Source organism: Furipterus horrens, unplaced genomic scaffold, assembly GCF_987537825.1.
Source record: "Furipterus horrens unplaced genomic scaffold, mFurHor1.1.pri manual_scaffold_4, whole genome shotgun sequence".
In the NCBI taxonomy this organism is placed as follows: Eukaryota; Metazoa; Chordata; class Mammalia; order Chiroptera; family Furipteridae; genus Furipterus; species Furipterus horrens.
Genome location: NW_028327174.1, coordinates 56277582 through 56301306, shown reverse-complemented (window position 1 = coordinate 56301306; position 23725 = coordinate 56277582). Strand labels below are relative to the sequence as shown.

At 53.1% G+C, this 23725-nt stretch overlaps 2 protein-coding genes across 5 annotated transcripts; one reads left to right on the top strand and one right to left on the bottom strand.

The window, feature by feature from the left end:
• Positions 1-3831: 3831 nt before the first annotated feature.
• STAT6 (signal transducer and activator of transcription 6) lies at positions 3832-17532 on the top strand. 2 transcript variants are annotated; one of them, XM_090273442.1, is made up of 22 exons: positions 3832-4071; positions 6867-7003; positions 7395-7533; positions 7853-7936; positions 8327-8465; positions 8592-8644; positions 8850-8998; positions 9593-9724; positions 9822-10010; positions 10314-10401; positions 10527-10649; positions 11411-11503; positions 11839-12045; positions 13461-13555; positions 13652-13788; positions 14113-14259; positions 14469-14532; positions 14637-14744; positions 14939-15031; positions 15818-15883; positions 15980-16105; positions 16196-17532. In XM_090273442.1, exons 1-22 carry the CDS (start codon positions 4018-4020, stop codon positions 16383-16385), a joined length of 2613 nt encoding a protein of 870 aa, XP_090129568.1. In that variant the 5' UTR covers positions 3832-4017; the 3' UTR covers positions 16386-17532. The 2 variants fall into 2 exon arrangements, with proteins under 2 accessions (XP_090129568.1, XP_090129567.1); XM_090273441.1 differs by having other exon boundaries at positions 15977-16105.
• On the bottom strand, positions 17472-23515 carry NAB2 (NGFI-A binding protein 2). Of its 3 annotated transcripts, none has more exons than XM_090273443.1 (7): positions 23167-23514; positions 20882-21755; positions 20307-20440; positions 19923-19974; positions 19696-19828; positions 19330-19536; positions 17472-18348 (listed from the first exon to the last, which is right to left on the bottom strand). In XM_090273443.1, the coding sequence occupies exons 1-7, from the start codon at positions 23247-23249 to the stop codon at positions 18239-18241; spliced, it is 1593 nt and encodes a 530-aa protein (XP_090129569.1). In that variant the 5' UTR covers positions 23250-23514; the 3' UTR covers positions 17472-18238. The 3 variants fall into 3 exon arrangements, with proteins under 3 accessions (XP_090129569.1, XP_090129570.1, XP_090129571.1); XM_090273444.1 differs by having other exon boundaries at positions 19330-19521; positions 23167-23513; XM_090273445.1 differs by lacking the exon at positions 19330-19536 and having other exon boundaries at positions 23167-23515.
• Positions 23516-23725: the final 210 nt, after the last annotated feature.

Genomic DNA, 23725 nt, shown 5'->3' with positions numbered 1-23725 from the left:
GGTAGGGGCAGAGACACAGACATGCTCTCCTCTAAGCCTGAGGGAGGGCACAGGTGCTGATGAATATGTCTGGTGGTAGGGAGCAGGAAACTGGGGGAGTTTCCAACGGAGGGCCTCTGTTTCCTCTAATGTAGGTGGTGGGCGGGTTGGTATAAAGGTGGATGGAAATTTTGGGACAATGGCAACCTGCTGCCTAATGCTCCTGAGCGTGATACCCATTCATCTTGTCTGTGAAATGTACTGAGCTGCTGCCATCCAACTATCTCTAAGTTTAGTGTATGTAAAACATTTAGCCCAGCCCAGCCTGGTGTGGCTCAGTGGACTGAGCGCTAGCCTGTGAACCCGAAAGTTGTCCATTTGATTCCCCATCAGGGCATGTGATTGGATTGCAGGCCAGGTCCCCGGTTACCCAGTTGGGGGCATGTGAGAGGCAATCAATGGATGTTTCTCTCACAAATTGATGTTTCTCGCCCTCTCTTTCTCCCTCCTTTCCCTTCTCTCTAAAAATCAATAAATAAAATATTTTTTAAAAACACATTTAGCCCACCATCAGATACATAGTAAATACTCAGTAAATGGTAGTCCTTGTATTTACCAGCAAGAAAAAAATGTTGTCTTCTAGCTACACAGCAGTATTTACAGGATGATATGATTCCCTGTCCTCCAGGAGCTTATATTCTTGTCAGAAAAGAAGGATGCACCCATAAAACAATTCTAAAGAAATGCAAAGTGATTTCTGATGTTAACCAACATCCAAATGATGCTTTAAAAAAATCACAACCTGCACTAAAATGTCTCTTACATCAAGACCTAGGACGCAGACACTACTTATCCTTACTTCTTTGTGTGATGCCTTCTGGTATTTTCTATTCTATTCTATTCTATTCTATTCTACTTTGTTTTTAAAAGTGATGATTGCCCTGGCCAGTGTGGCTCAGTTGATTGGAGCGTAGTCCTGTACACCAAGAAGTTGGGGGTTTGATTCCCGGTCAGGGCACATACCTAAATTGTGGGTTCAATCCCCAGTCAGGACATGTATGAGAGGCAACCAATCGATGATTCTCTCTCACATCAATGTTCCTCTCTCTCAAATCAATATATAAAAAAATAAAAAAGTGATGATCAATGTTTGCTGTTATGGATTGAACTCTGTCTCTTGAACATTCCTATATTAACATGTTGAATTCTTACGTCCCTCAAAAATTCATATTCATATGAGGTACCCCCGGTACATCAGAATATGACCTTATTTAAAGATAGGGTCTTTACAGAGGTAATCAAGTTAAAATGAGGTCATTAGGTTGGGCCCTAATTCAATCTGACTGGTGTCCTAGGAAAAAAAGGGGAACTTTGGAGATAGACTCACATATAGGGAGAGCACCATGTGAACATAAAGATAGCCATCTACAAGCCAAGGAGAGAGGCCTGGAATAGATTCTCTCTCACAGCACTCTGCAGAGACCAGCCCCTCCAACATCTTGATCTTGGACTTCTAGCATATAGTACTGTGAGACAATACTTTGTTTAAGCCACCCAGCTTATAGTGCTCCATTATGGCAGCTCCAGCAAACTAATACACTCACCAAACTGATTTGTGACTCAGTTGAGTTACAACCTGCAGTGTGGTTCCCTTCTCCTATGCTTTCTTTTGTGCAATCTTAACAGTCACTTGCTGGGATGGTAGGACCTGAAGGAGGGTGAGGCAATTATGGCACTAACGTAAGGGTCATGCAAGTGGGGTGCCATTACTCAAAGTCTAACCAACCCTACAATTTCACAACCTGCAGATGAGTACCATCTTAAGTTTTACACCCTAAACACATCCCTAGCCTAGGCCGTGTAAAGTATATGTAACTATTGTCTCCATTTAAAGGGATGGACACAAAGTAGAATCAGATCCAAGCCAGATTTGCCTGTAAATTCTGGGTTCCTTCCATGACATCATAACATCCCCATTGGTGCAGTCACTCGGAGAGGATGACAATAAATACTGTTTTCCTATCAGTATTTGTTCCTTATCTACCTACCCTGCGAAAGGAGGCAAAATTAGAGACTACATTCACTTGTCCCCTTCTCTTACAAAAGTTTGGGGGAACTTGAGCCTTCTGAGACCCTTAGACGATGAAGCCTGAATTCAGCCACTATTTGTGAATGTCTGCAGGCAGAGTGGGCACCTGGGAGCACATACAAACTATACACCACAACCTTAGGACCGATTCCCTGGGGCCATCTCCACCCCTGCTGCCCATCCTCTTCTATTCACTGCCTTCCAAACATAGTAAAGGCATAAACACACATACCTCCAATAGGTTTTGTCTTAGTGGAGCTAATACTACTCCCCAAACCAGGGACCCCTATGTAGAATGGATGCCTTTCTGCCTTCCTTATGTCTGATTTATTCTGGGCCATAAATATAGTGCCTACTGTTTACTATGTGACAGGCATTGTTCTAAGCCTTCATATGTATTTTAACTCTCATAACCTTATCAGTTAAGACTATTATTTGTTCAATTTTACAGATGTCAGAACTGAAATACAGAGTAAATTGCCCAGAGTTGTGCAGTTAGCAGTGTTGGCAGGATTTGAACCCAAGCAGCCTGTCTCCAGAGTCCCAGTTCTTCACTACTACCCTTTCTGTTGCCTGGCTGGGCCCACACACCCGTGCATTCTTGCACACACATGTCCATCCACGTGGATTGGAAAGGGGAGGAGCTGGGTTCTGAGAATCAGTTCAGGCACCAGGGGGCAGCACACGCCTAGCTTTGGCACCTTAGCCCTGCCCTGTTTGGGAACAGAGAAGGGGAGTAGAAACCTCCTCCCACCTACCTCCCTGTTTCCCCAGGAACCACCCTTTCCACACACCATGTCTCTCAGGTTTGTGGGTGTGAAGACCTCTCTGGGTCTCCTGACCTCCTCCAGAAAGAGCTGCAAAAACTATCCATTATTTACGATGATGACTCACAAGCCAAGCAAGCCTTATGTATGTATGTGTCTCCTTGTGGCTGCATGTGGCTCTGAGTGCTGACATGTCTGTGAGCCTGCCTGCACATGTGTGTGTGTGTGTGTGTGTGTGTGTGTGTGTGTGGTCTTGTGGCCGGGGGAAGTTGTGCATGTGTGTTTGTTTCTGGGTGTGTCTCAGTGTTTACCCCAGAAACAGGAACTTCACCAAGGTCGCATAGCAGATTCGTATTCCAACTTGTCCCTTGGGAATCTGCAGGCAGAAATATTAGCTAGTGTCCTACTCCCACCAGCTTCTGACTAGTAGCACCCTGTGAGGAGTGGGCAGTCCGAAGGACTCCTGCAGTCTTCCAGAATCCTGAGCTTGAGGTTCCCCTCCTTCTGACTCCCTCCCATCAGTGGTCAGGGTCACGGGACCTCTAAGGCGTTCCCTACCAAGAAGGGAGGGGGACCTAGGCATTCCAGACTGCATGCACCAAGCTCCCCAGCTGCTTTTCAGGGTCTTCCACTGGAGGGAGTGCAGAGCCCCAAGGAATTTGTTTTTCCAGAAGCACCAGGGAGCCCAGTCCCTCATAAGCCCAAACGCCAGGACCTCAGTGAAAGTTTGAGTATGGGAGAGGCAGTTTGGGGAAGCATGTCTCTGCTTGATATTAGGTAACTGTGGAGAAAAGTTTCTCACTCTGGGGAGAAAAGAGTAAGCGGGGATCAATCTCCCCTCCAGCTAGGCCCCTGGGCCCTGAGCCCCAGTCTTGTCTCCCCACCACTTGGCACAGGAGACACACACGCTCACCCCTTTCTTCCTCTTCCTCCTCCAGCCTGCTTTCTCTTCTCTGTGTCGTCAGAGCTCCAGGGAGGGACCTGGGTAGACAGAGAAGCCGGAAACAGCGGGCTGGGGCAGCCACTGCTTACACTGAGGAGGAAGGACAGGGAGAGTGGAGTGTGTGTGTGTGTGTGTGTGTGTGTGTGTGTGTGTGTGTGTTTTCTTTTTGGTGGTGTTGGTGTTGGAGGGCGGGTGCTGGCAAGGCCAGTCCTGAACTCGCTGGACAGAGCTACAAACCCATGGCCTTGCAGTGCCTGCTGAAAGAGGGAGAAGACAGCAGAGGGGTTGCCAAGGTGAGGGGATGCCTCCGAGCATGGGAGGGTGGGGGCCCTCTGACTATCAGTGTGTGTGTGTCACGGGTGGGGGAGGATTAACCCGGGGCCTCTCAGGATCCTCCCCGTGGCGGGGTAGACGGCCCCCAAGGAACTGCTTCAGCTGGTATTGATAGCTGGTCATACCGGGTTTTGGCAGTTTCGAAGCTCAGAGGAATCCGGGATGGGTACAGGCCCAGCACTAACCACCTCCCCTCCTTGGGTTACTTTTTCCACACCCCAGTGCCCTCCAGGGACTGTAAAGACTGGAGAAGGACGGCTAGGTGGTGTCCTTCTGCCCGCTGGCTGATGTGTCCGGCGAAGCGGCTGCCCCTCCCTAGAAGGTTGATGCCAGAGGGCAGTGGGCCGACAACCCCTATCCTTTTCTCCCATGAAGGTTCCTGGTGAGGAACTGAGGGATGAGCGAGCCCCAGATGTAGACCTCATGGTGCCCCAGGAGAGGGGGAATTTCCCCCTCAAAGCTGCTCCACGCTCAGCGGCTGTAGACGCCGAGATTTCCCGGCGGCCCGGGGTTAACCCGCCGCGCGCCGAGCTGGCTCCGCCTCCCCGCACCCCACCCCGCCACCGCCGCCACATACACACATTGGGCAACTCCCAGAAGCTCTTTTGACTTTTGATCCTGTGGTCCCGCGGTCAGAGGACTCGGGAATGTGGGGGCTGTGGAGATCAGGTTTAGGCCACGAAGCAGGTGATGGGCGTCGGGTTTTTCTTCCCGAGTGGGACGGAAATACGGGCCCCACCCCCTGACGCCGTGGCTCCTGCGAACATGCCAGTCTTCAGAGTGCTTTCAGCGGATAGTGCTCCTGTACTGACAAGCCGATCGACCGAGAGCTTGTCATTGGGTGGGGGTGCGGGAAAGTGTGGCCTCCTGATGTCTGGGGACTGAGTAGGGGAGGAGGTTCGAAACCAGGGCCAGGCCAGGAGGCTGGGCACTCACCGCGGGGATATAGACGAAGGGGGACTGCCTATGACTTAGGGACAGCCTCACTTCTCAGTAGGATAGGGGTAGTGGGCCAAAGTTCTTAGCTTCCTGACAAACCTGAGAGGATGAGAGAAGGAATAGAGTCCTCCCTTGAATTTAAAAAAACAGACCCAAATGTGCCCCATCCCAAAGCAGGGTTAGAAAAAGGCCTATTGGAGGACCCTGAGCAGGAGTGGGGAGGATTCTGCTTTGGGGAGAAAAGATCTGAGGGGTAGGGTGGGGTTAGGGACAAGAGGGCAAGAGGTTTCTATTGGGGGAGGGACATAAGGGGGGGGGAGGACTGGAACTGGGGGGAAGGTCTTGAAGCAGAGGTTTCCAGAGAAAGAGCTTCTCTGTTCTTCATCCTTTTGGGATTCCTGGGAGAAAGGAGAGGCTAAAAGCCCAACAGGAGGATTTGGGGTCACCGAGTTGGGGGAGACCCAGGGAGTTTCCATCCCTTCCTCTCCCTCACCTCTGGGAGAAGTACATTACCAGAAACATGAACTGAGAGACCCCTGGGAAGCCACAGGTTAACTTACCTCACCCTGAAGCCCACTCAGATATGGGGTCATAACCCTCTCCCCCTTTCCTGTCTCCTATTTTCTTCTGTGTCCATGGTCTCCTAGCCAAGCCTCTATCTTTCTCTCCTCCTCTTCCAGGCTCTTTACCCCAGGCTTACTAACCCCACATTCTTCTCCATTCTCTCACCTTCTTCCTGGTGTGGTGGTTAATCCCCACTTGGATTCAAATCCTGGTTTCTGAAGTTGCTTGCTGAATGTCCTTGGCAAGTTAGAGAACCCCCTTGAGACTCGGTTTCTTCATCTATGGAAGGAGATAACTATATATTTAAAAATTGTTGTGAAGTTCTAATGAGATAATGTGCTTAGTATAACACCTCAAACATAGTAAGTGCTCAATAAATGGTAGCTATTATCGTTCTACCAGCCTCTTCATCATCTGGCTGGTTAGTTTTCAAATTATCTCATGGAACCCTGGAATTCTGAGAGGTTTCTCAGGGACACCTGTGGGGTCAGGAGGTGGGGAGAGGCAAGTAGAAACAGTAGAGTTCCAGGCCTATCACACCTGCTTTCATTTGGAGAAACTCCAATTTTAGACCTGTTATATAATTGGGATTCTACAGATTAAAACTGTTGCTTTAAAAAGTTTGGACAGTTGCCCTGACTGGTGTGACTCAGTTGGTTCAGTGTCGTTCGGCAAAATGAAAGGTCACCGGTTCAATTCCCAGACAGGGTACATGCCTGGGTTGCAGGTTCGGTCTCTGGTCAGGGTACGTACAAGAGGCAACCTATCAATGTTTCTCTCACACTGATGTTTCTCTCCTTCTCTTTCTCCCTCCCTCCTCCTCTCTTTAAATATAAGTAAATAAACTTTTTAAAATAAAAGTTTGGAAAGTTATGCCCCTATCCAAGCATCATATTTGATAGATGAGAAGATTAAGGCCCACAGAGGGAAGGTTCCTTGCCCACAGAACCAGAGCCAGGTCTAGAGCTGCAACCCAAGTTCTCTGCCTTTTTTCAGAGAGCTTTCCCTAGTGCCAATCTCCCCTGGCTCCCTACTCCTCTGGCTGCAGCTCAGCTCTTCCCACTCCATCAGCCCCGTGTCTACCACTGAATGGTCCACTTTGTCTCAGACACTGACCCAAAATGTCCCTGGTTTGAGATGGTCTGGCTGGGAGTTGTGGTGGGGATGGTCTTTGGGAGAACTGTCGACAGGAAGTCCCTGGCTGCCCTCCTTTCTTGAGCACCTCTCAGAATAGCCTGTTCCTTTCCTCCAGATGCCCTCCAAACCCCAGATCATGTCTCTGTGGGGGCTGGTCTCCCAGGTGCCCCCAGAAAAACTGCAGCGGCTCTATGTTGACTTTCCCCATCACCTGCGGCATCTCCTGGGTGATTGGCTGGAGAACCAGCCCTGGTGAGTTCCCGCTGCCCCGTGCTAATCCCACAGGTCCTTCTCTACCCACTTTCCCTTTAATTAGATTTTCTCTGCACCATTGCAGGACTTGGGACCCATTATTTGACACATGGTAGCCTAGATTTAGCAGAGAGTCTGTGCCACATTAACCAGATGATGCATGTTGATACATGGAATCCCCTACCCTCTTAGAAGGCTGAACCAAAGAGGAGGGAGGTCAGGGCTGGGGCAAGGGCACAGCTGAAAGATTGGTGAACAAGGGGCAAGATGAGAGCTGCAGAGGGCCTGGATGGGGAGCAGTAGAGGAAGGAAACACTGAGCTGTGGGTTGGAAGGTTAGTAGAGCTGATGAAGCCCCAACCCAAAGCTGCCTCATCCTGATTTTCCCACAGGGAGTTCCTGGTTGGCTCAGATGCCTTCTGCTGCAACATGGCCAGCACCCTACTTTCTGCCACTGTCCAGCACCTTCAGGCCTCAGCCAGGAAGCCAGGAGAGGGGAGCGCCATCTTGCAGCATATCAACACCCTGGAGGTGGGGGCAGCAGGGGAGGGGACAAGGCTGGAATGGGGCTAGAGTGGAGCTGGGGTGAGCACTAGATGCTGTAAGAAAATTGATTGGACATTGGAAACAAATTGGTGTTTCTGTGGTTAACTGTTAGCTAGAATGCAAATTAGATTTTTAAAGTGTGCAAATGCATGAAAACTTCTGGAGTCTACAGTTGTGTTGCTTCTCAGTGTGTGTGTGTGTGTGTGTGAATTGAGGCGGGGGGCGGGAGGGGGCGGGGGTTTGGAGTTGGAGACTGATGTGCGTAAGAGCCAGGCTAACTGTCTATCGCTCTTCATTTCTATAGAGCATATATCAGAGGGACCCCCTGAAGCTGGTAGCCACTTTCAGACAAATACTTCAAGGGGAGAAAAAAGCTGTTATGGAGCAGGTATTGTGATACCCCCCCCTCCCCCAACTCAATTCTCTGGAACTTTAGCCTGAGCCATGAGAAACTAGAAGGAATGTGAACTTCAGGCAAGGCCCAGGATGACTGAAGGAGTTCCTATAGTCAGAGTGAACCTCAAGACAAGCTCAGGGAAACTTCAAATGAAGGAATGGGGGTAGTGAGGCCTGGGGAGGAGAGCAAGGAGTAAGGAGCTGATTCTGCTTATCTTCGGGAGATTCCGAAAGGTCAGGAAGAACTGTCAAAGGGGATACAGGGGAAGTGGTCTGTCTCCTTTTCAGCAGAGCATGGCAGCAGGCTCCTTTTAGGGAGTGGAGGCCGAGTAGAGAGGAATGGGCAGTGTTCCATTTCTTGATGTCTGTCTGTCCTGTGCAGTTCCGCCACCTGCCAATGTCCTTCCACTGGAAGCAGGAAGAACTCAAGTTTAACACAGCCCTACAGAGGCTGCGACACCGAGTGGGGGAAACCCGCCTTCTCCGAGAAGCCTTGCAGCAGAAGGCTGAGGCTGGCCAAGGTGGGAGCCTGGGCCTGGAGCCCTAAGAGGTTTCTGGGTAGTGTGTGGGAGTGATTCTCTCTTGGTTCTCAACCTTGACTGAACCTCAAATCCTTCTTCACCCCTGATTTCTGCTCCAACCCTCAGTGTCTCTGCACAGCTTGATAGAAACTCCTGCCAATGGGACTGGGCCAAGTGAAGTGAGTAATGGACTGAGAGGTGGAGGTTGAGCTGAAAGTGCAATCTTTGAGGGGTCTCAAATCTATGAAGTGATGGAGATTAGACCTCAGAGAGGCAGACTGAGGTGGGGTAAGGGAATGCCAGAGAGGTGAGAGACAGCCCTGTCCCCAGGAGCTGGGTGAGGAGGCAGTATATGGCCCTGGCTCAGGCTTTCCCTGCCCGCAGGCTCTGGCCACATTGCTGCAGGAGACTGTTGGAGACCTGGAGGCTGCCCAGGCCCTGGTGTTGAAGAGGATCCAGATTTGGAAACGGCAGCAGCAGCTGGCAGGGAATGGCGCACCGTTTGATGAGAACCTGACCCAGCTACAGGAGAGGTTGGGGCAGGGCTGACAGGGAAGGGAATGGGCTGGGGGTCAGCACCCACTGTTTCTGCTGATGGACCCACAGGTGTGAGAGAGAGAAAAGGCCAGGCGAGAGGGCCTTGGAATGGGCCAAGATTCAGAAGCCAGTCCCAGAAGAGCTATACATACTTTTATTCAGGTCTCATCCTGTACAAGTATGCCTGGCCAAGGGGGCATAAGTGGGAGTTCATCCAATCCATGCTTCTCTCTTCAAGCCCCATGCCCAGAGGAATGGCAGTTTTTTTTCTCTATTTGGTCTGTTGGGCAGAGCACCATTTAATTTGTGCAAAAGCACTATGCATGCTGGCAGCTGACTTGCGTATCAGAGCTCTGGGCAAGAGGCAGCTAGGTTTCCATAGGAACTCCAGGCACTGAGAAGGAACCTCCCTTCCAGAGCCAAGGCAATCCCAGACCCCTTTTAGTCCAGGTGCCTTGCAGCCACACCTGCTGCCCATCCCACACTTCCACACACACTATCCTGCTTTCTTTCTGGGTTTAGGGGCAGGGCATCAGGGCTAGAGCAGGTAGCCTGAATCCTATGCCCCCTGACCACTATCCTGCCCCCAGGTGTGAAAGCCTGGTGGACATTTATTTCCAGCTGCAGCAGGAGGTGGGGGCAGCTGGTGGGGAGCTTGAGCCCAAGACCCGGGCAGCACTGATTAGCCGGCTGGATGAAGTCCTGCAAACCCTTGTTACCAGGTATGCCCTGTGAGCCCGCAGCCTGAGGGTTAGAGTTGTGTGAAGGGTACCAGGAGGGACCCAACCGCTAAGTCCTCTGTGTTTTCCTCACTCCCAGCTCTTTCCTGGTGGAGAAGCAGCCCCCCCAGGTTCTGAAAACTCAGACCAAGTTTCAGGCTGGAGTTCGATTCCTTCTGGGCCCACGGTTCCTGGGGGCCCCAGCCAAGTTTCCGCTGGTCAGGGCTGATATGGTGACTGAGAAGCAGGCGAGGGAGCTGAGCAACGCCCAGGGGCCCGGGGCTGGAGTGTAAGCTGGGGTTGGAGAAGGCCTCTTGGAGAGGTGGAAGCCAGAGAAGCCTGGGTGATTGACACTTTCAGGAGGGAGGAAGGGCCATGGGATGAATGATCGAGGCAGAGGAAGGGGAAGGTCCCATCAGTGCTGGGATGGGCAGGGCATCATGATTTGGCCAAGATGGGATGCCTCTCTTAGGAACCCAGGAAGGAAAATGGAGATGGAAATGTGGAGCCAGAAGTCCACGCCATTGACCCGTGGACTCAAGCTCCTCTCCATACCTGGTCCAGTGCACTCATGTTTGACCTCCCCTGGCAGAGAAAGCACTGGGGAAATCACCAACAACACTGTGCCCTTTGAAAACATTGGTTCTGGGAACTGCTGCTCCGCCCTGTTCAAGAACCTGGTGAGGTCTTCAGGGAGCACTGGGGGAGGGAGGGGTCCTTAAACTATGGGACTCTCCTTGGAGAAGGTGTTGGGAGCACAGGGCTTCCTGTACTCACTCCCGCTCTCCCTCACCCCACCCTGCAGCTTCTGAAGAAAATCAAGCGGTGTGAGCGGAAGGGCACCGAATCGGTCACTGAGGAGAAGTGTGCTGTGCTCTTCTCTACCACCTTCATGCTCGGCCCCAACAAACTTCCCATCCAGCTCCAGGTGAACCAAGGCCCCAGCTCTGCCCAGTCTGGGACCCTAGGGCCTCTCCATGCCACAGACTGGGGCCCTGGATCCTCACTCCTTCTTCATGATAACCCCATACCCTTGGTGTCTGGCACTCATGCCAGTATGAGCAGGGAAGAGCAAGAACACAGAGTGTACAAGGCAGGGAATAACAGTGTAGTAGCAACTAGCACCTTTTTATAGACCAAGGCAGTTTTATTTATTTCTTTTAATTTTTTATTTATTTATATTAGAGAGAAAGAGAGAGAATCATCAATTTGTTGTTCCAGTTATTTGTACATTCCTCAGTTGAGTCTTACATGTACCCTGATCAGGGATCGATCCCACAACCTTGGCTTATTGGAACATTGCTCTAACCAACTGAGATACCTGGCTAGGGCCAGGGCACTGTTTTAAGTGACACACGTACACATGCGCACACACACAGTTTTCACAATAACATATGAGGAGGGTATTACTAGCTTCATTTTACAGATGAGGATATTGAGTAATTTTCCCAGGTCGCACAGCTACTAAGTGATGGAGCTGGCATTTGAAATCTGGAGGTCTGCTCCGTAGCACTGACTCATAAACACTTTTCTATCGTAAGGCCTCAGTAGAGCTTTAGAAAGCATTTAATAACATACCATGAGCTTTTAACTCTGTTGTGTGAGTCCAATAGTTTCTTCCTCAGAGCCAGCGCCCTAAGAAAACCCTTTGCCCCAGTAAGAAGAACCGTGGCTCCTCACCCCATTTAGGCTCTATCTCTGCCCCTCGTGGTCATTGTCCATGGCAACCAAGACAACAATGCCAAAGCCACCATCTTGTGGGACAATGCCTTCTCTGAGATGGTGAGAAAAGACTTGGAATGTGTGGGGGGGTGCGGGGGGGCTCTAACATGGTGGGTGGGGTACAGGCTCATGGGTTGACAGGCATGTTCAAATGGGAGTATCCTTACCTTCTTCTCATGGACCTGCTTTCGTACTTATGACATTTTTTCATACCAGTCTTAACTATCATGTTGTAGCACCCTAAACTATTGGAAAAGCACCATCTTTGTGAGTGAGCTCAGTGGGACCATGTCTGGGAGGGGCAGCCTCTTGGAGAGGTGGAATGAATAAAGGCCTCTCTGAGGAAGAATGGGGGTGATAGCCTGAGGCACCTTCTCCTTTCCCCTCCACACCAGGACCGTGTGCCTTTTGTGGTGGCTGAGCGGGTGCCTTGGGAGAAGATGTGTGAAACACTGAACCTCAAGTTCATGGCTGAGGTGGGCACCAACCAGGGGCTACTCCCAGAGCACTTCCTCTTCCTGGCCCAGAAGATCTTCAACGACAACAGCCTCAGCATGGAGGCCTTCCAGCACCGTTCTGTGTCCTGGTCACAGTTCAATAAGGTCATTCCCCTGTCCTTCGGGCTTCCCACCCCTCAGCTCTTCATCCCTGGGACATTCAGGGCCTTCTCAACCTTTGCTCAGGGTCTGACTGTTGGCATCTTCACCGTGTCCCAGCATGTCTATCTGGAAGGCCTTGTCATAGCCCAGGCAGGAAAACCTCTCAGCTCAGGAGTCAGCCCAGGGGATGTGTTCTCTGGCATCTCTCAGGTTTTGGTTTGGGAGCCCTCTGTCTTCCCTCTTTACCAGTGACTGGCATGACTCACCCAGATTATATGTAAACACAGCTCAGAATAATTTTGACCCCTTGGAAAATAGTTCCTATTGCAAAAACTAGGATGAGTCCTGGCCAGTGTGGCTCAGTTGTTTGGAGTGTCATCCCATAGATCAAAAGGTCACGGGTTCGATTCCCAGTCAGGGCACTGCCTAGGCTGCAGTTTTGGCCCTTGGTTTGGGTGATGTTTCTCTCCCTCTCTCTTTCCCTCCCTTCTCCTCTCTAAAGTCATGTGCATGTCCTCAGGTGAGCAGAAAAAATAAAAACAGGGATGAAATCCCACAAGGATATGCAATAATATCAGCAACCACATATTGACAGCTTATATGTCCTCGCTGTGCTTAGCACTTTACATATTTATCTCATTTAATCCTCCCAATGTCCCTTTGAGGTACGCATTAGTATGATCCTAATTTTATAGACCAGGAACCTGATGCTCAGAGGGGTTAAGTAGTTTGTCTATGACCTCCCAGCAAGTGAGTGTCATGGCTGGGATGGAACCCCATATTTCTGACTCTTGCTCTTAGCTACCGTTTTTTACTCCCTCCGAAATAAGATGGCTCAGAACTGAGTCTGTTACAAGAACAGGGGAAAAAGATATGGGTGTTGACCACCAGCTGGGTAAATGCAGTCATGCACTGTTCGCTTAGGAAAAAAAGGAAGAAAGAAAAGCCCACATGACCAGAGGAGGTGTTAGCAACGGGAGCAGGACACTCACACCTGCAGCCGCCCTCTCCACCTCCGCCTCATTAGGGACACACAGAGCATAGTGGTTATGAGGAGCTCCGGCCCAGACTTCCTGAGCTAAATCCCAGCTTTGCCTCTCACCAGCTGTGTGGATCTGGGCAACTTATTTCACCTTTTTGGGCTTCCATTCTTTATCTGTGAGTTGGGATAGTTTTAAGACTTATCGCTGTAGCCTTGTAAAGATCAGATAATTTAATTTATGGAAAAGGCTTGGAATAATGCCTGGCACATGGTAAACATGAGTGTTGTTGGCCATTGTTATTAATGGGATCTTAGGTCCAGTTTGGTCTCTCTGCCCTGTGACTCTGTCCTGTGGGTACTCACAGCCCAATGCTTGCCCTAAGCAAGCTCCAGATCTGGCCCTTTCATGCTCACACCAGCCCCTTCTCCCCCACAGGAGATCCTGCTGGGTCGTGGCTTCACCTTTTGGCAGTGGTTCGATGGTGTCCTGGACCTCACCAAACGCTGTCTCAAGAGCTACTGGTCAGATCGGTGAGTCTCTGCCCCAGGTGGCCTGAGCAGCTGTACCTCCAGCTCCCTCTTCACGTCTGATGCCTCCACCCCCATCCTCTTTTTCATCCTGGCCAGGCTGATCATTGGCTTCATCAGCAAACAGTACGTCACCAACCTGCTTCTCAATGAGCCTGATGGAACGTTCCTTCTTCGCTTCAGTGACTCAGAGATTGGAGGCATCACCATTGCCCATGTCATCCGGGGCCAGGATGGTGAGGTCACCCCAGTCAGTCCTCTGTTCCTGTGCCTGTGCCCTTTGGGGTTTCTTCTGGCAAGGAAATACTTTGGCTTCCTTGATGCCAACTCTGATCTTCAGAAAGTTCTTTCTTAGGTCCAAGTTCTCCCTTCTGTGGTCTAAACTTCCACTTTCTCACTGTGAGCTCTGTGGGAATGGAGACTATGGGTCCCCCTCCCCAGAACCCTCACCTGAGGTCCTCTCCTCCTTGCCTTGATAGATTAAGAATGAGTTCTGTGTCAGGGTTGGGGAAGGGGGAGAAAATCTAGAGAGGAGGCTCAGGGTCTCATTTCTATCGTAGGCACGCCACAGATAGAGAACATCCAGCCATTCTCTGCCAAAGACCTGTCCATTCGCTCTCTGGGGGACCGAATCCGGGACCTCGCTCAGCTCAAAAACCTCTATCCCAAGAAACCCAAGGATGAGGCTTTCCGGAGCCACTACAAGCGTGAGCTGGAGCTGGCAATTTTCACTCATTGCTGTTGCCCACCTCCTCCCTGGTCCCAGTTGCTCCCTCCATGCCCACTGTGTGCCATCCCTGTCTTCTCTCCCCATTTTTGTAGCCCCCCTTCTCCTACTTGCCGTGCTCCCTCTTCCCACCTCCCCTCCTCCCTCACCCTGGAGCACTCCAGAGCTCTCCTTTTTTCCCTACAACAGATGAACAGATAGGTAAGGATGGCAGGGGTTATGTCCCAGCTACCATCAAGATGACTGTGGAAAGGTGAGTGGTGGCGAGGAGGATGGGTGAGGCCCGGTACTTACTTGCAGGAAGGGGTGGTGGCATCAATGATCAGTCAGTCACACATACTTCCTTCCCTCCTCCAGGGACCAGCCGCTTTCCACCCCAGAGCCCCAAATGCCTACCATGGTGCCCTCTTATGATCCTAGAATGGCCCCTGACTCCATGAACATGCAGCTCAGCCCAGATATGGTGTAAGGAGCATGAGAGAAGGGAATAGGAGTGGTCTGTGCAGGCAGGCTTTCAGCATGGGTAACTGGGAGAGCTGGCGCTGGGGCCTGGAAGAGGGAATTTTCCTTTCCACAAAAGGGATTCCTCATTCTGAGGCAGGGGTTGGGGGTGTCCAGGAGAAGGGCTGGCGTCAGAGGGTTCTGCTTTCTTTCCCCAGGCCCCAGGTGTACCCACCACATTCTCACTCCATCCCCTCGTATCAAGCTCACCCCCGAGAAGAATCAGTCAATGTGTTGCCAGCCTTCCAGGAGTAAGTGAAGAATCTCTTGGGTATGGGATGGGGATACCCACCTGCAAGGGCGATGGGCATTCAGGTTTGTTAGGGAAGCCTCTGCTGTGAGAAATGGGCAGCAAAAAGCTCTCTTTGTCTCTTCTGTTCACTTCATTGAGGCTCAGTGGTTAAGGGATAGACTTCCCTGGATTCGGATTCCAGCTCTGCTACTTAACTTTGTTTGGGCAGGTTTCTTAACTCTGGTGCCTCACCTGTAAGATGGAGAATAATAATAATACCTTCCTCATAGAATTATTGTGAAGGCTAAATTAGTTAATAATATGTGTAAAGCTGAGCAAAGTACCTGACTTAAAGCAAGGGCTATGTATGTAAGGGTTAGTATTCTCTCTTCTGCCCCTGGAATCCACTGTCACTTATCTGCTCTCTTGATTTTCATTTATTCATCTGTTTCCGCCTTGAAGTGATCTAGATAATTTTGTTCCCCAGGTAACACTCAGGCACTTACTCTTAGTCTGGGAGTGACATCTCTCTCCCAGGCGTTGAGGTGGGGGACTTAGAATCACCAAAGTTCAGAGTCCAAATAAACATCAGAAATTAGCTAATCCATTCCCATACCTTCCCAGTCCCCAACACACACTTTATGGATGGAAGACTCAGCTCACATCATAGAGATAGCTTGCCCTAGGCTATGCAGTCAAGATAAGGAGCTGAAAATTTTGTTTCCTTATTTAGTGCTCTTGATTTTGCAACACTTAGCCCCTGCCCAGACTTCCTTTCTCTGATTGCCTTCCTTCCTGCTTCCAGACCTCACCTGCCAATGTCCCCCAGCCTGAACCAGATGAGCCTGCCCTTTGACCAACCTCACCCCCAGTGAGTGACATTCCCCATCTTGATCCCCTGGGCCCCTTTCACTCCCAGCTTTACCCCCACCCACCAACACCTTATTTACTTTCCTGGTCCCAGCAGGGGCCTGCTGCTGTGCCAGCCTCAGAAGCATGCCATATCCAGCCCTGAGCCCCTGATTTGCCCTGATGTGACCATGGAAGAGAGCTGCTTGAGCCAGCAAGTGGGAGGGTTCCCTCAAGGCACCTGGTGAGTGGCGGCCTGGGGGTGGTGGCTGAGTGTGGGCTAGAGGAGTGGGTGCCATGCCTATCCTACTGCTTCTCTCCTTCCTCCTGGCAGGATTGGTGAAGACATGTTTCCGCCTTTGCTGCCTCCCACTGAACAGGACCTCACTAAACTTCTCCTGGAGGGGCAAGGGGAATCAGGGGGAGGGTCCTTGGGAGCCCAGCCCCTCCTGCAGCACTCCCCCTATGGGCAGTCTGCAATCTCAATGTCCCATCTGGACCTAAGGCCCAACCCCAGTTGGTAATCCCAGCTGGAGGGGGAGCTCAGCAGAGACAGCTTTTCTACCCCAATGGACCTGCTCTGGACACCTGCCCATGCTGCTGCCAAGCAACAGATGCAGAGGGTGTCCTCCTATCCCCACCTACTCCCTGGTGAAGAGGAAGACTTTGCCAGGAGAAGGCACAGTGCGGGGAGCCTATCCACTTCTTTCCTCCTGCCACACACCCCTGCCCTCTCCCTTCCAATACTGGGAGAGAAATTCGGGTTCCAAAGTGAGACATGCCCCAGCATGCCTGAACACACAGAACACACAGAACACACACAGAGCTCTCCCTGAGAGATGGGCTGAGCAGAAAGGGGGCTGGGCAAGAGCACAGGTTAGGGCATGGAGGGCCTCTCCTCCCACTCCCAGCCAGGAACCAGGATGCCCATGTAGAAAAATGCAGTCATGTGCACACACTTGCCCTGGAGGCTGGGGATGAGGGAGGGGATGGGCTGGGTCCAGCCCTGGGGGAATGAGGAAGCAGCAGTTCAGGAGACCCTGGATGGGAGGAGGAGAGGGGCCGGTACATTTGGTTACTGATGTGGGTTTTGTCCATATTAAAAAACAAATCCCAAACAGCTCCAGATTCCTGACAGTCAGATGGAGGCTTTCAATTGTATATGATGTTGCAGAAGAACATGGGCTGAGTATATTGGTGTATAGCTGTTAAAAGTGTATCTGAAATACGTTAACATAGATGTCACGTTAGTCATATAGCCACATTATCTGATTTTGCCTATGACATCACAAGTTTTGAAGAGATGCTACACAAGACACTGGCGAGTGTGCTGGCCTCTGACATATGCTAACCCAGATGTACTCAGCTTTGAGTATGACTGTGCTCAGGTGGGTCTATGTGGCTGTGACATCTGAAAATGGCTTAGCTTCCATGACTCAACACTACCAACCCTGCTTGAGGCAGGGGTGAGAGTCTGGAGCCAGGCCCAGGTGTGTGGTCTTCTCCACATATTAGGGACCCTCCCCGCTGCTTCTTTTCTATGTCCCCAGCCACCAACAGTTTCCCTCCAACCCCACACCCTCCTTTCTCCCTCTCGGGGGGGTCATAGATCATAAGCCATAAAATAAATTTTATTCCAAAATAACAAAATAAATAATCTACTGTACACGATCTGAAAAGAAAAACGCTCTAACTGCTCAGACAGGTGCTGTGGTCCAGCCCCCCAGCTTAAGGAGACACTGAGTCCAACCCAGGCCTCCCACGAGGGCTGATGAAGGGGACTCCACATCCACCACCACCCCTGCCAGAGAGGGCAGGGGAGGAGGAAAGGAATTGCTGAGGACTTTGGGGCAAGATGGGGGTGAGTGGGTACACTGCAGCACTTGTTAAATTAAACAAACTAGAAGCACAAAAAATGGGGGAGCGGAGGGGTGGAGGAGCAGGTCCAGTGATCCCAGGCCCCCATTTCTGGGCCCAATGTTTCCATTTTAGTTGCTGGACCTTCCCAGGGAAGTCCCCTCTTCCCCCATGTCCAAACTGAATCCAACTGCTCACACCACTGGTTCAAACTAGAGAATGGGAGTGTGTTGTGTAAGGGAGGGGAGAATCCCAGATGCCCTGGAAGCAGAGTCCTGGCCCCCCGTGCTGTGGGCAGGGGGAGGGGCAGCACGCGCGCCCTCCTTGCGTCCTCTCTCGCCAGGCCCTTCCTCATTATTGCTTTAAGCCCCATAGTTCTATGCCCATGGAGCAGATGGGGAGGCAGGAGAAGGGCAGCGGAAGGATCCAGGGTGGTGACCAGATGCCAGGGATGGCGAGTGTAGGGATGTGTGGAAGCCAGAAGTCCAGGGGCCTGGGTGTGAGGATACCAGTCCATCCCTCACTGCCGGCTGGCCTCAGCCTCCACTTTCACACTGCTCCTTCGACCTTCCACCAGAGCCGGATGGGACCCTGGGGCAGGGCATCGGTCCAGCAGCCCTTCCTCGAACTCTGTAGGAAGAAGGGCCAGGTTAGAAGGCTGTGGGGTGGATGCTGCAAAGAGAAGTAGTTGAGAATGGAGGGAGGGCTAGAGAAAACTGCAAAGATGAACTTGATTTACGTATTGAGTCACTGCCTCCTGCCCATATCCAAGTGTGTGCACCCCCTCCCCTTTCCGGCTGTGTGTAGCTCCCTGTCTCTATATGTGTGTCTCTCTTTCTCTGTCTCTCCCGCCTCTGCTCTGCTGGAATTTCTGGTTCTGTCAGGAGCTGTGGGGGTGGTTTGGCTCTGACCTCTCCCCTTCCCCCCTTCCCAGACTCTGCCGCCCCTACTCACCTCTGGCCCTCTCCCAGGCTCCACCCACCCAACCATGCCCCCCAAGTTTCTTAGAAGTCAAGTCAGCGGGAAGACAGGAAGCCAGCCTCCCAGCTCCTTCCCCAAGAAGAGCCCCACTTCCAGTCCCTTCCCCCACTTCCCACCCACACACAGTTTAAAAATACCAAGCTAGGGTTGGCGGCTTTGTCTGCTGCGTCACTCTCAGCCCAGCCGCTGCCCAGCCCTTTGCTGGCCTAATCCCCCTTCCCCCATCCACACACAAAGCATCTCCCTTTGGGTTCTTCCACTTCTGGCTGGGCAGCTCCGTCCCAAACGCTAGCCTGCTCCACCCTTCTGCATCGGTGTTAAGTTCTCTACAAGCTTCCCTTCCTGGTGACCCTCCTGCTTCCCTTCTTCCCTGGTTCTCTGTCTCCCTGCTCACCCCAGCTCCCCCTTCACAGCTCTCCATTAGGGTCAGATTCTTCCCAGTGGGAAAATCCTGCAGGGTCCTCCTCTTCTCAACCCAAGGCCTGGTTGGCTGGAGCCCCCACCATCCTACTTACTGCCCTCTCTGGCGACTACATCCCTCTTCCTCCCACCTGGCCCCAGGACACCAGGATTGCTTACATGGGGCCTGGGTGGTGGGGTGCTTGGGGACAGCACTGCTGGCTGCCTCACCTGAGAGAGGCGGCTTTGCAGGCACACAGGGGCTGAGGCGGCCCACACGGTCGTGGGAGACGAGGCGGGCTAGCCGCAGCCCCTCATCCATCAGTGTCTGCTGCAGGATGTGGCGGCTCCACAGCCCATGGGCTGGCAATGCCAGAGGCAGGTCAGCAGGGGGCGGCGTCAGCCTTGGGCATGACCCCACAGCTGTGGGCATGGGCGCTGGTCAGGTAAGAGACTATAGTCAACAGAACCCCCACCCTCAACCACAAAACAAGACCCATACGGTCTTCTGTCCCCCGTCCAGCCAGGCCTCCTGGCTCCCTTCTCCCACACCTTCCACCCCCCCAAGAGGAGAGACGTGTTCGGAGGCACACTCACCCTGCAAGTGCCCATCGAGACTCTCCCCGGACAGGCTGGCACTGTCTTCCTCCAGGCTGGGCCGGTATGCAGGTACATAGGACTCAGGACCTGAGGCAGGCTGCTGGATTTCAGAGTGACTTTGCTCTCCAACCTACGGATGCCCCAAATGGGGAAATAAGAACCTGGCAAGGGAGGGTGTTGGGGAAGGCTGCCCTAAACCCCTATAGGCACCCTGGAAAATCTACCTCCTGTTTCAGCTTCTTCAGTGGGGGGCCTCCCAGATCTTCAGGGTGGAGCCTGCAAAGATGGAGAGGAATAAGGAAGTGAGGCTGGGAAGGGACACATGATGGGCAGGACACAGAATCTGGTGAGGGGCATGTGTCAGGTCAAGATTCTTGAGAGGAGCTGGCTGAGCAGGAATCCCCAGCTGACACATTACCCTTGTTGGGGGTTAGAGGGAACCTGAGACAGATGGAGAGGGACCAGACCTCAGACAAGTGGACTTTGTCAAAGGCAGGGCATGCAGGTTGTGGCCAGCAAGCCTGGAGGCACCTCAAGTGGAAGTCAGGACGTGACCCAGCTCTTTGGCAGGATTCTAATCTAGGAAGGACCTGGAGACGGAATCTCACCTGGAGCCTTTCAAGGAGGACAGGTAGGTGCTCTCTCGGGCCACTTGCCGTGATAAGGAGAAGAGTTCTACCCTCCGTAGTAGGAGCGTGTTGTCCCTCATGCAGAACTGGGCAGCAGCCTCATTGATGGTCAGCTGTGGAGACAACAGCAAGAACAGTCAGAATCCTAACTCCCCACTGCATTGCCCAGACCTCTTCACAAGCCTTCACCATCAAACAAACGAGGCCCACCCATCAGATGCTTGCATGGGTTATGACACTACCCAGGAGTTTTCTGAGGGAAGACATAGGTCAGCACCCATAGCGTCCTAGGAATGCCCCGGGCCTCCTCCATTCCTGTGAGGTCTTGAGCAGAATGAAGCTGGACAGCTGGGCTCTCACCTGTGTCTCTACTTCCCCCTCAGCTGAGGAGGGAAACACTGCAGCAGCTGGAATTGGGGTGGGGGAGAGGGAATCAGGGCCTGGAGTCCTGGTTAAGGGGCAATCAAACAGACTTGAGGAGTATGAGGGTTCTCAGAGCTGAGTAGGTTGTGGCCTGGGAGCCAAGCGCAATCTTGGGAGATTGGGGTCCTCACCTCATGCAGGCTAAGCTGCTTGCCCTCCCGCCGCTTAGAGTCAAAGCGGCCGTAGATGATGCTGTATTTGCGGATCTCCTCCTCCTTCTGGCTGTCATTGTCATCCATCTCAAAGATGTGCCCCACACTCCGTGCCAGCTTCTTGTTCAGCTTCAGCAGGGAAGTCACCTCCCCAGCATCCCCCCTTGGGAAGCTTCGGAAGATCCTCTCCACACTCTCTACCACCATGCGCACCATCTCTGGCTCCAGTCTATCAGGAGCACCCCCAGCCCCGGCTGCTGTCAAACCTCCAGCCCCAGTTCCCTCAGGGACTCCTCCCCCCGCAGGTGGGGAAAAGGGGGGTGAACCAGCCTCCTCTTCTCCTCCCGCCCCAACATCAGACTCTGGAGTGCTCCGGCCTGGCCAAATTCGGGCGTCCCCTGCCCCAGGTCCCCCAGGCACTGGTGACAGCTTCTCTCCAAGTTCAAGAGGGCTCTTAGGGCTAAAACTTCGAGCACTGCCAGCCTTTTCCCCTGGACTGCCATGACCGTTGCTCATGCTCCCTTTCCGGGTGCCCGCAGTCTCAGAGATCTTGAAAAGTGGAATGCTGGATACAGGCACAGCAGGCACTGGCTGGCTGAAGAGCCCTGGATTGGTGGCCCACTCTCTCAGTGCCTTCTGTAGGCGTCGGACATGGAGGGGCTTGGTGGCCATGCCCACAAGTGCCATGATCTCCAGGAACTCCTCCTCACCCGCCTCGCACAGTTGCTGCACGTCGTCCCCTCCCTGCTGGATGAAGGTCTCATAGTAGGAAAGGAGATTGGCGCGCTGCAGGACCCGGTACAGCTGCAGCTCCCCCAGTGTCCGAGGCAGTGCCATGACCCGGGCACTAGGCCTGAGAAGGCACACACGAGAAAGAGGGGAGCCGTCAGTGCAAGTCCCCCCCACTGGGTACTAACCCACACTCACAACTGTCCTCTCTTTCCTGCCTGCTTCTCTTCTCCTCTCCTGAATGCTCTCACTGCCCAGTACGCAGGCCTGGGCACACACCATGGGTACTGCTCAGAGTCATGGATACGCCAGGGCCATCCCAGACCAGCTGGAAGTACCAAAAGCCAGCCCAGTCGCTGCAGAAGTCTAACGTTCTTAGCTCCCATCCTCAACTTTTACCTTTCTGGTCTGGAACATGGGGACCTTGAGTGCTGAGGCTACCCAGCAACCCCTGGGATGACTAGATGTCCCTTTCCTCCAGAACATGGTCTTCACCCTCCACCCTAAGCACTAGCAGTCTCACCATTACTCAAGGTGACATCCCACACTGAGGTGAATCTAGGATCCCCTGCCCTCCCAATAGTAAATACCTGGGACCACTGCTGGTGGTATCCTGCCCTCACAGCTGAGACTGAGGTATGGCCCCTTCCACACCCTTTTCCCACTCTGTGAGCCAGGTGGACCCCTGCTCTATTACCCAAAGCTTTCCCCAACAGATTAAGCATTTTTAGCATACTCTTGCTGTCTTCCCCCCAGGCCCACCCCTCCCTCCAGACAGTCCAGTATGCTCAGTTGACCCTTCTCCCAGCAGTGACCTTCGACACTTGCTTGGTAAGTAGGCCTGACCCTTCAACTCAGGCACAGCAAAGCAAAGGAGCGCCTCAGTTGTTTTGCTCTGGGTCTGTTCTGCCCACACACACTCCCACAGTGGTAGCGTCTGTGGGCGAAAACCGCCTAGAGGCTCCCGCCTACCCTCTCATTTTCCACCCACATCTCAAGTGGAGTGGGGGAGCGACTCAAGACCTCTTGAGGGAGGGGCTGCACTCCGAAACTCCTCTCCTCTATGCTGTAAATAAAGCTACAGGAATGGGAAGGGACCCCTAATGCATCCCCTGCTTCGCAGCGCCTCTGATTCTCTCTTGGCTCAAAGGCGCCGGCTTCTACCGGACCTAGGACTGCCTGACCCGTGCCAACGACAGACTGAGCCAGCTGAGCGCCCCGCGCCACCTCCACCGCGCACTGTTGCCAGCTAGAGCTCCAGGGCTTCCCCAGGAGCTTGGGGGCCCCCACATGCTTTGCAGGGGGCTCACATGCCAGGTCATGCCCACAAAGTAAATGAGTGATGGAGAATTGGGTACTATTCTTTCATATTTAGATTCATCCGATCCTCCGACTGATTCCAGGCCCCCAATTTTATCAGTCTCCACCCCCAACCCCGTTCCTCTTCCCCTGCACTTCTCAGCGACCTTCGCCCTCCGGACCCCCTTCCAGCTCCACCCATCCCCACTCCCCGCCAATTTCCTTTTCCCACTAACTTGAGTCTGGGCTGCGGGGTCCGGCGGGCGCTGTCCCCTCCGCCCGGCGGCTGCTCGGTAGTGGGGGAGGGCGCTCTGTGCATGGACGGCCGGAGACCACCCGGGGCAGCCCCTCTTGATGCCGGCGCTCGGCGCCTAGTGCGCGGTGCGCTCTTCCCAGCGCGCGAGGCCGTGTCCGCTGCTGTCCGGGCTTCGTCCCTCCCTCTACGTCTCCTCTCCTCTCCGAGCCTCCGCGACTCTGTCTGTGCCTCTGCCCCCCACCACCCTCCCCGGCTGCGCTTGCCGCCTCTCCGCGCCTCCGCCCCCGCAGGACGCACCGGAGCGAGGTCCCGCGAAGCGCTGGCTGCCGGGCGGGCGGAGGGCGTGGGCAGGACCGGGGGCGGAGGCCGGGGGCGGGGGGCGGGCGCCCGGGCCTCTCGGCCCGCGGTGGAGACGCCCCAGCGGAGAGACTAAGAGAGGCGGAGACTGAGATACTGGGAGCCAGGTTGCCGAAGTTGGGGTTGGGGGGCGACTAGAGTGACCCAGGCCAGGCTGGGGAAGGCGGGCTTCGGGACCCAGC